Here is a 12,050-nt window from a genome sequence, read left to right as displayed (position 1 = left end):
ATATATATTATATAAGAATGGTTGAATGTATAGAGATATGAGATTGTTACAAAGGAGGCCCAATTATATATCTAGGCAAGTGCATCTTCATGGATGGTCATGTCCTATTAGTCATACCTCTTCAGTACTAATTACTAATTAATGATCACTAATTAATCATTACTATATTTACATTATTTTTTATATAGATTATATTCATAACATTGCCTTCCTCTTCAAAAAGCTTTGTCCTCAATTTTCAAAGCTTATAGCTGACAAGGCGTGTCATTTGTTTCTTTGTCTTGCATCTTTCGAAATTCTTTGAGTTGTCATCTTCGTTGATACAAGATGATAAGATCCTTGGAATGATAAATAAAATTGTCGAACTGAGAACAAATTTGACCCATCCTAATCTTCTATGGAACCTTGCGATTACTGGAAACTTGTGATCACAGGACTGGATTGCATAAACTTTAGTATTCCTTGGAACATAAGTCTATTGTTTACGTTCTGAGTGATAAAGATACATGCACTGATTGAGATGTTTGTTCTTGTGATTCGGATGTCGATAAGGAGTTCTTCTGGTTTGACTTTCCCTTATCATGAGTGTGGCAGTTTCCTAATTTCTTCAGGTACTGATGTTGTTGAGTTTGCTACTGAATCATCACTTGGAATTTCCATCGTTTGAACTGCAACCTCTAAGTGCGTCCTCACTTCAATTGGATTTGGATTTGTCTGAACTGTGAGATTAATGGGATTTGTGTTTGTTCCCTTTTCTTCGACTTGGACTGTTACGTCTAAAGACTTCGATACTTCTTTCATGAGTAGTTCTTCTAACTTGTTTTTTAATGATTTCTTATCATCCTTAAGTTTCTTAATTTGAGAGAGTAGGCTTTGATTATGGTTTCCGAGATGTAAGAGTTCTTTGGTTTCTAATTCATCAACCTTATTTTCAATGTTTTGACTTTTAAACTTCTCATCTTTTAGATCTTTGATTTGTTCTAATAACCTTTGATTAAGGTTTTTGAACGTAAATTTTCTTCTTCCTTTTCTGATATATTGTTGTTAAAGTCCTTCTTGAGACTTTACTTTTCTTGTTCTAAGTTGTGTTTTTTAGCTTTACACTTCCTGACTTGTGCAAGTATTTTTTGGTTATGATCTTTTAAACGAGAATTTTCTTCATTTTTATTGGATATGACCTCCTCAAGCTCTTTTTGCTTCTCCGATATTGTGTTTTGATTCTTTTGAGGCATCAATTTCGTAACATCTTTAAAGTCTTATGATGAGGGCATTATCAATTTTGACTTCATTGTCATGTCTCAAATGTGATCATCTTTTCCTTATAAGAAAACATCAAAAAAAATTCTCTATGTTTAACATGAACATACCCAATTCTTTAAACCAAGGTCGACCAAGAATTATGTCAACCTCTTTGTCAAACATAGTTACAACACAAAATTGAAATATGTACTCATAATGATCTACTGCCACTTTTTTTTTTCCAAAGAAAAAATCGAACTTTTTATTATTAAAAATAAAAAGTTACAAGTAGATGTGTTAAGCATTCAATTTGACTGTATGAAAATGGATCATACAGCCCGCAAGATACAATCCTGCCTACAAGCATAAAAAGAGAATGGCTCGCCAGTTATCCGAAGAGCAACCCTCAAAAAGTAGCTGACCTAAGTCTTCATGCCCTTCTTTTTCTCCACTTTTCGCCAACCATCAGTGTTGTGCGTGGAGGCAATAATGGCGAGCTGGTTTTCCACTGTGTTCATTTGTTGTTCCTTATCTAAATCTGATCCTTCATGACTGTGACTTCGTTTATTACCACTTATTTCCAGCTGGAGGTCTTTTTCCTTTTCCTCATTAATCTCTTTTTCCTTATTGTCCTGATCTTTATCCTTTGTTGTATTATGTTCTTCCTTCTTTGTTGTATCTACCTTCTTTAAAGCAGCATCTATGTTCTGCCATCCTTTCGGCTTCCTTTGTTGTGGCTTGCTCTTGTTGAGGCTTGGACATGCATTGTACAAATGACCTGTTTGTTGACATCCCCGACATCTGAAAGTTGTATTCTCATAGTCCAAAGGTTGTTTCCACTATGTATTATTGAAGTTCAGGATTATGTTTTCAGGTAGTCCTCGACTGAGATCTACCTCGACACATATTCTGGCAAAGGTAAAAATTCCTTTTATATGTCTCTCTCCGTCTATCTTTAACATTCTCCCTAGGGTGTTTCCAATAGTTGTTAAAGCCTTTGAATGCCAGAAATGTAAAGGAAGGTTATGCATCCTAACCGATACTGGCATCCTTGATACCACCATGGTGTTGGCATCAAACTCAGGAAACCATGGAGTAATAAAAAGTCCAGCACTGCCCCAGAACCATGGCCCTTGGTTGAGAACTGTTTCCTTTTCTTCTTCTGTGTGAAAACATACTATGAAGAACCCCTTAGGGTATAGGTAGATTTGGCAATTTTTTGTCCAAACCGTGTGGATCCATTGATACAATGCATCAATTCTAGGCCAGAAACCATTGAATCTACAAATAACTGCATTTTTTTGTAGATCTGAGAATATGTTATTTACCTCTGGCATGTCGATGGAGATAGAGGGGCTCTCCAGCATTTGATCTACAATATACTGCCCCGGGGGTTCAGTGACAGCTGTAGATTCTTTCCCCTTACCCTTCACTGCTTCCTTAAATGACCCTTTACTTTTCGAGCTAGTTCCAGTGTTTTCGGCACCTCCTCGTAACCTCATATTAAGAATGATTTAGAGCCTGCCTTGATGTTGTATTCTTGCATGGTTCTGCTTTCCTGCAGCGATTTTCCCTCATATAAAAGGTGTTGTTCCTCAGCCGGGTAGCGAGACTGTTCGACAATTTTATTCTGCAAGTCTGAAACCCTGTCACTGTCAAAAGACCAGATCACGATTGTGTTTCCTTTTGGCGTCTTTACAAAGATTTGCCCACCAGGTCTGGCAGTCTGGGATGGCTCTATTCTTGTCAGATCTGAGCCATCCAATACCTTATCCGATCTGTTGAAAAACTTAGTTTCCTGAGCGTAGCTTTGGATCTCACTTGCCTTACGCAGATCCTTTGTTCTTGAAAAGGGATTCGTGGGAAAAAAAATTGGTTTGTTCCCTGATCCCCACTTTAGTACTGCTCGTATCCAAAACCTATCCTACAGCCGCTTCTGAAACACCGTCAGGTTGATGACGCTGTCTTGGAACCGGAGATCCATCTGCGGGCCAGCAGCACCGATCACTGTGGTATGCCAGTCCTGTTCATTTGCATTGACTGTTATTTTAGTATCCCAATCCCCTCCAATAAGGGTTCCCAGATCCGACCAGTATAGGGGTCGATCCGGCAAACGAATGTCTGAAGAGGTGAAAACTAAGCTGGATCTATGCATCAAACCTCGGATCAGAGGGAAAAGGGCCCGATCAGTCCTCGAAATCCATCGCCTGAACCGCTGCATGCATGATCTGCGTTTAAGAAATGTTGGTCTGAAAACTGACATGCATAAACCTTGAGGATTTCTCCCTGGCCATGTCTGCGTTTGCTTAGTCCCCGACTACCAGTTTGGATCGTGCCTGCACTCTCGTTGAGCTCGGCCACAGTTTTCCTCACGCAAACCCTCGCCATTCTCATCCCAAAACAATTATCCATCTACTGCCACTTGTAAATCATTAATTTCATATTTTTCACTAAAAATATCTCTATTTTTGCCTACATTGGCATCTGAAATTAATAGGTGATTCACCAAATTAATATTTATGTAATTTTCCTCGTTGCTTGTACCGATAACGATATTAACCTTTTTCCCTTGGATATTCCCTTTTAATGTAAATAATTTGTGATGAGTAATTAAAATAACCTTATAGGAAAATCATTTGTCCTTCATTTTTGAATTAGATTCCATTTGCTTCATCAATAATTTTGTCAATGATACATTGACACAATTTTTTTATAATTTTTGTCGTATGAGAGACCCATTTCTTCAATAATTTTTTAATATATGTGTGTAATAAATAATACCTTAATTTCAAAAGTTCTCCAATAATTCTTTTCTCTTCTTTTTTATTAAAAAAATTGAATGACCTTTATAATGATGTATATTTTTTTTCTTTTTTTTCCTGCTTATTACGTGTTTATATAATCATTATGGCTATAATATATAGTAACTATGGGTTTTTAATTATTTTTTTAATGTAATAAATTTTTTTCTTCTCCTTGGTTAATTTCCAAACCTTAGTGCTCCTATGAATCCCTGTGTTTGACTTGGTCCCTAAGCATATGGATGACAGCAAATTCACTCTACGTTTTTGGATTCTACTTGGCAGCGACAGAGATAACAAAATTGTGGTGGCATGAAATTGGTGCGATGGTGTATGGCGGCATGCAAATTCGGCTTAAAAGTGGAGGCACAGTGGTTTGTACCAGTTGCTCGAGTGGTCGATAGGCGTCCAGGGGACCCCGAGAATGGAAGTTGCAAAGGAGATTTGGCAAGGCCCAAGTGTGGCTAAAATGTAAAGGTCGAAAGTTGTTGTTGTGAAGTGGTAGAGACAAGCACCGTAACTGCAGACAAGGCGGATAGGGTAGACGGGTGGCCTATGGCACCTATGCGGCCCGACGGCAGTTGTGGCTCCAAGCACTTGTTCAAGCGGCAACATTACATCATCGTCAGTGGGTCGACGGCGGAGGTTTTTTAGGGGGTGTTTCGGTGGCTGTCAGGCGTAGCGGAGTTGTGGCGGCTCAAGTGGCTATGGTCGAATGGTTGCAGTGTAGCTCTTTTTTCCCTTTTTTTTAATGTTACTTTTAATTTTGACTTTTGTTGTTTTATTTTATTTTTTTTAATATTTTTTTTAATGGCCAAAGGCTTGAATGACGAAACTGGTAAAATGGAGAAACTCCCAACTCTTGTAGCGAAAAGCTTCAAAAGCAACAACGTTGACGAATTTCGACAACCAAAGACCTAGATCGGAGAACGCGGCTCTGATACCAATGTTACAAACAAAGTTTGTTTACGCTCTGATATCAATGTAACGAACAATGTCCATTTACACTCTAATACCAATGTAACAAACAAAGTTCGTATACACAACAAAATACTCAAAAGATCTAGTATATGTAAATATCCATTATAGGATAAGTAAGATATATTACATAAGAATTGTTGAATGTATAGAGGTATGAGATTGTTACAAATGAGGCACGCTTATATAACTAGATAGGTGCCTCTTCATGGATGGTCATGTCCCATTAGACATGCTTCTTCAATGCTAATTACTAATTAATGATCACTAATTAATCATTACTATATTTGCATTATTTTTTACATAAATTATATTCATAAAATCCTAGTGCACTCTCTCACCCTCAACCTTTAGATTCATGAGATCTTGACATCATTGGCCCTATCATTCAATCTCCCTATTTCTCTCTCTCCAAACAGGTCCTTAAGTTGGGATTTTCACCTTGTTTTGGACAAAAACACTTAGTGTTTTGTATCACCATACCTTTGTCATGGTTATATATATATAGATGCTATACTTATGTAGGTTTCTTTCTTTCTATCATTTACAGCATTTTCTAAGAGTTGCACTAGCACTACTACATTGTATTCAAATCGGTTGTACTCTTCAATCCCATTGACCTACTTTTGTGGTCATTTGTCGAACAGTAACATATAACTTAGAGAAAGTAACTACTATGGTCATCCAAGAATTATTCAAATTAGCACTAGACCAAGATTTATGAACTAACTTTTAAGTGAACAATATGGTGGGGCCATGTCTATGGAAACCACAAGAAAACAATATGGTTAAATAAATAAATTTTGTAATGAACAAGAGAATGTATACTATGTTTAAAGAAATTGGCTTGGAATCCCTCCTTGTATCACTTTGTTGGTATGCATCTCCAAAATTGGAAGTTGAATATCATTGTAATAGAAAAGGTGGCATGATGGTGGGGGGAGATGACTATAACTAGTGTTCCACGGGGATGCATCCCCCAAGGTGGGGAGCGTGCCACTTCACTCTCCCACGCTCCGGGGACAAGGAAACTCCTGGAGGGAAACACTGGGGGAATGTTTCCCTATTAAGGGAATGTGTTTCCCTTATAGGGGAGGCGGGGGAGACACAAGGGGGACACAGGGGGGATGCCAAAAGGTATTGGGTGGATGGTGAAGGAACACACAATTCATATCTCCTCCATGAGATGAAGAGGCATTTCTTGTAGCAAAGGAGGTGACAATAGGGTTTCCAAAAATATGGGTAGGAGTTGGGATCATGGAAGTCATATGTGACATGCTACTATGCACTCCTTTTCATACTACTAACTCATAGGACCATATCCAAACATAGAGGAACCATAGGGTGAACTATTCATGTGGGGGTATGAACTAAGTGTAAGGGTTGCTTCACAACTCATTGAAGAGAAAAGAGCATATTTGGAGGACACTAACTCAAGGGAGAATAAACAAGAGGGGTAGAAGCCAACATAGGTAAGAAGAGTAAGCATAGGGATCCCCATCATCAAATAATAAGTGGTGGTGTGGGCAGGGTCAAGGTGTTAGATAGGAAGGTGGCAGAATCAACTCAGAGGGAGAAGGAGAGGAGGGAATGGTCAACTCAAAGAATTGGGATAATTAAAAATTGGTGGATATAAGGGAGCATCACCTAGTTGGCATGGACATAGTCAACCACACTAGGCCCCCCACTATGACGTAAACATATGAACCTATTGGAATCTAAGAAGGGAAGAAGGCCATTTACGAGAAATAACCCACAGGAATTGCCAAGGTGCCTATCATAGTTTGTAGGAGGTCAGAAAGCTTCATTCAAAACCCTATCAAGATACATTGACACTAGGTTTGTCTCATGGAGACAAAGAGCATCCTCAAACGTGTTGTGAAGTGGAATCTATCTAGCTTTGGTATGGGCATTAAAATCCTTAGGAGGATGACATCCCCAAAACCAAGTGGTGAACAATATTGACATACAAGTCCTACTATGAGTCTATGTCTGAATCCCTAAAGCAGTAGGGGAACGTATCAAGCTGCAATGAAAATGTCTCAGGGAAGGGGAGCATGCCACTAACCCGAACCAATGTGAACTTAGCAAAATCATCAAAACTAGTCATGGTAACTCTACCCTAGAGAGGAATCCTAAATAAAACAAGCAACACCCTGTGAACCTTGAACACTATCAAAGCTCTAAGTTTATTGTCTATAAACTAATAAGCAATGATTCGTCTTATAGTCCTAATGACACTCACATTAGTCTCAATCAAGAAGAGGATATCAGATGGTATGAGTGAATCATAAATCAAACCTGAAGAATAGAAAGTTCCATTACAATTCCAACACCCAATTGAAATCCTTGAGACACCACTCCCTCCCCTATGGGACCATCATTTAGGGATCCCATGAAAGTCCACCCAAGAGGAATCCCAAATACCATTCTAAGGTCCATAATGATACCACACTTGTCACCTTGTCACACTATCATAACCTATATCCTAGAGCATTTGAGCTCTATAACCTAGAATCTTGTGAGATCCTCATCCAAGTAAATACTAAGGGGAAGTGAGAAGAGGCTTTGTTTAGTCAAAGGGCTCATATTTGATCTCCCAAAGACCTGAAGTGGAGGAATATAATGAAAGCCTAATCCAAACCAAGCACTCTCTAGGAGAATATCTAGAAGGTCCAAGGTGTCCAAACAAAAAGAAGCTCCTACTTGCATGGGATCTATGAGGAAGAGTCATGGGTGATGGGAGTCCCCTCACCTTTATATTTAGCTCACGATGACCCCTATACACTTCTCTATGAGCTTGGCCTACATTACATCCTCTACTGCAACACGGGGCGAATTCCCTCATCATTATCATGGAAAAATGGTAACTTCCTATAGTATAATTACTATTCCATAAGCCTCACGAGAAAGGAATCAATACTAATCCATAACCCTCATAAGAAACGTCAACCTAGTAACATATGAGGGTGTCCTGCAATAAATGTATGTAGACTGACCTTATACATGTTGGCCCACTTTAGGATAGTTCTACATGTTGGCCCACTTTAGGATAATTGCATATAGGCCCCCTTTTAATAGCTCAAGGGATTAGCTCAACCAGTTGTTGCCAATGTTGTTAGACATTTGGCTGATTCGGTGCCAGCAGGTGTCCAGTTTGAATCCCTTGTTTTAGGCACACTTATCTACACTAACAGGTATATTAGGGATACCATCCAAAAAATGTGGAGAAGCATCCCTTTGGTTCCCCAAAGGCGTCCCTTGGAAAAGGAAAAATATATACCACTTTAAGAATATAGAATTTCTCCTTTTCTTATAGATGTAATTACTCTTCTTTAATCCAGTGCTATGTCGTAAGACTAATTGTTGTTGTTTATGTTAGTCATTTTGTGTTGGGGTGCAGCATTTCTTCCAAGTTGAGAAACTCTGATAACCTTGTTGTACATGAACACTTTAATAATGTATTTCTAGAATTGGTTTCAAGTTAATAAAAAACACTTTACCTATACTTTAATAAATGCAATAACATCCTATAAACACGAGTTTGTTAAGTGGAAACAACGTTACTTAATATGAATGGTTCTGATTGGCATGATATCATATTGCTGACATATCTGAAAGGCTCCATTTGTTTCATATCAATTTGTATGGGTCTTCGTGAACAATATCATGCAATGGGTTTGTACTACGTAGTAGTATACTTCTCAAAAGGATGGCCCTGACGAAAAAGACATAAGAAAAGACTGCAATATGTTTTGTAATATTGAGCAAATGTGTGCAGCTGAACATTAACGTTTGATTAAAGCTGTCTTGAGACTGCTGCCATAAACACATAATCTGACAAACCCATGAACAGATTTACATGTAAGTTTAGTGGGACTTACTGGACAGACAGGACCTTGCGAGGATAAAACTGACTGCATCTCAGAAGGATCTGATACATAGGAAAGTCGTAAGTAGGGAAGCATATCTAAGACAGCTTCCTTTTCCCTTCCAATGTATATCTGTAAAACAATAAATTCAATGTGCAAAGTTAACAATATAATAATTCATAGAACAAATAGTGAAAGAACTCTATATTTGCGTGCCAATTTGCAGTTTCCCTTACATTAAATGTCTGCACAGACAGTTTAGCATTTCTCTGTGCAATAATTCTTTTGTCCTGGTACAGAGGGTCCTTCGTATCCAGTGATACCTTTCAAAACAAAATAATCATTACCTGAAACATGCCCCAGTGCCATAATATTGCAGTCTTTATGAAAATAGAAAACAACAGGGAAACTAATACAACTAATCACTTGATGCTGCATGCAGTATCAGATACCTCCACTATAAGACGGTCATGAGGGTTATCTTCATCCACAAAGCCATAATTCAACAACAATCTTGCATTTGGCTGAGGGCCACACCTGCAAAAAAGCAATTAAACTCTAATATTTTTCACAGTTCATCCAAACAGAAACATTTCAAGCAACATGACTGCAGTCAACCAGATCCTAGGGCTTCTGGAAAGAGACCTGCCTTCATAAGTTGATAAATAGTCTGATTTCCTTGCTAACTTACCAGACAACAATTGGTTCTCCTGCTTTGTATTCACGGTCTACTTCCAGTTGGACAAAATCACCTACAGCTTTCAACATTGCTTTACAGTTGCTCTTGTAGGATAGAAGAGGTGGCCCTAGTGGAACCAGAGCAAACCTTTGTGCTAAACTGACATTCTGATAGGTCACAACATTGACAGCAATCAAAGCTGAATCTTTAGCATCAACAATAAGTTTTCATTGACAATCCATTGTGTAAAAGAGAGATGAGCAGACATGTTACATAGCTTTTGTTAATATATTTATTCTCAGCGTCTATGCAGAGCATTTAAATAAGTGTTATTAACAAGCCAATTGAAATCTTGTCTTTTTGGCAATCTAGTGTATAGAAGAAAGATAAGTACACATGTTACATAGTTTTTGTCAAAATATTTTATTCTCATTGTCTATGTGGAACATTTAAATAAGTGTTATTAACAAGCCAATTGAGATCTTCAAAATCCCACCTTTCCAGGTAATAAGAGAAAGAGAGCAGATATTACATTGACTGCAGAAAATATAGGAATCCGGAATCAGGATCAACAAATTTGTAGACCAGAGAATGCTCAGGGGATCCTATGTTCTTCAAAAGAATACAAGTCCTGATCACTTAGTAGAATATTTTTCAGCTGTCCCCAACCATTCTCTTAGATCATTTCACAATCTACTGGTAGTAATCATTTCTTATTGGTAATGCTAGTTAGAAACCATATTTTTGCTCCAAAAACATAACAAATAAGAAACAAGAGAGATATTGTGGGTAGCATGAAATATCTGCCTACTCAAACAAAAGACTAGCTTTGTATATGTAATAGACAGTCCCCATGCTTAAACCTCCCGTAAGTACTCTCCTCCAAAGGCTAGTGCCATGTCATCATTACTATCACATTTTGTAAGATAGCTCATCCACTTAAAAGTCATGCTTCATCCAGTTAGAGGCCACCTTCTATATTGGTACATGATCAACATCAGTCAATGGAGGCCAACAATGCCATTAACATCTGGTAAGTATACTTGACTTGAGGACTTGGTCAAAGTTAATTACTGGCCCAGGATTCTAATATTCTGATGACTATGTACGTGATCATAGAAGACAGATCTTGAATTTCACAAGCTACTACTCACAGTATCTAATGTAAATAATTAACGTGGTGTAATGGTTAACCATCTCATGTATAAAACTTTGTTTTGTATTTGCCCCAACTCCCAAATGATAATACGGCTTGATGCCTCGTTATCATTCTTTGAGCATATTTGCTCTAACTAGAATAAGGAGAATAATATTTTGTCTTGTATATCTCTGTGCCTTGTGGATGTTACCAATGTTGCAGATATTGTATTCGGGATTATATCACTGAGGGTCCTAAAAAAATATATATATATATTGGAAATATCAAAGAAAATATCGGCAAGATAAACTTGGACCCAAGTAACTCAGAAAAGATCAGACAAATTGGCAACCTTAAAAACTCTATAAAAAATTGGAAATATCAGGAGAAATCGAGATATTTGAAACACTGGATGTTTTGCTTTCTGTCTGTTTAAAGTTGGTTACTATGGTTACTGCACCAAATATGTTCTGTTACTTAAATTTGTACGTTGGCTTGCTGACACTAACTGACTTACTTTAGAGTTATCGATTAATCTATCTAACTGATATTGATTCTTAAACAAGTTCACGTTCAGCAACGATTAGGTTAGATTCAAATTTGAATTTTCCAGCAAGGTTTCGATGAGGCTTGCCATTAAATTTCTGCTGTGTGTGTGTGTGTTGATGTGAGTAGCATCGGTACATCTTCTACAATTGTTTGGTATCTTAGCATCTGGAAGACATTATTTGCCTCTTCTAGTGATTTGTGTCCTGTCCTAAGTTTAACTTAGGAAAAGTACAATAATTAAAGTCAAATTATTATTGTGGATGATTGAGTTATTTTCTAAGGATAAATAATTTAATTATTTAAGTGACTTAGAAATAATCTCAACCATTGATCTTCAAGATGTTTCTAGAAAGAAGATTCAAGATGCTTCTAGAGGGGGGAATGGGTTTTAGAGATTTGGACTCAATAAAGATTATAAATGGAGGCTAACAATGGAGATGAAAACACAATGAAGAGCACAAATGTGTGACTGAGTCATCACGAGAGAGTGATTACTGATTTCATTTGCAGTGCAAGTGCCTTAGTGACTAGTGCGATGAGGAGGAGCAGTAAATCCAGGAGGGCCGAGTTGGAGGAGATTGCAGAGCCGAGTTGCTGGAAGGAGATCAAGTTTGTCTGGAGGAGGACGAGTTGCTGGAGTGTTGGGGATTTTCCGGTGCGCATTAGTGGCAAGGTGCAGATCGAGTTGCTGGATGGCGCAGATCTAATTGCTGGAGGCTGATTTCTTCAGAGTGATTTCATCTAGAGGCAGATTTCCTTGAGGCCGATTCATATGGGCAGAATTCATTTTGAGG

General features: G+C 37.9%; 1 protein-coding gene across 1 annotated transcript in view; it reads right to left on the bottom strand.

Moving 5' to 3' along the window:
* LOC149260715 (Rubisco methyltransferase family protein) overlaps positions 1-12,050 on the bottom strand; it is a 111,448-nt gene that overhangs the window by 64,997 nt on the left and 34,401 nt on the right. The window contains 4 exon segments of the mRNA XM_089420968.1: positions 8,903-9,022; positions 9,127-9,213; positions 9,343-9,427; positions 9,582-9,736. Of these exon segments, the coding sequence (XP_089277094.1) occupies positions 8,903-9,022; positions 9,127-9,213; positions 9,343-9,427; positions 9,582-9,736 (447 nt within the window).

This window comes from Pinus tabuliformis, chromosome 6, assembly GCF_031772625.1.
Source record: "Pinus tabuliformis cultivar Carrire ecotype Pingquan chromosome 6, CPIR1, whole genome shotgun sequence".
NCBI lineage: Eukaryota > Viridiplantae > Streptophyta > Pinopsida > Pinales > Pinaceae > Pinus > Pinus tabuliformis.
The sequence above is the reverse complement of the archived record's forward strand: the minus strand, read 5'-3'. Positions and strand labels throughout refer to the sequence as shown.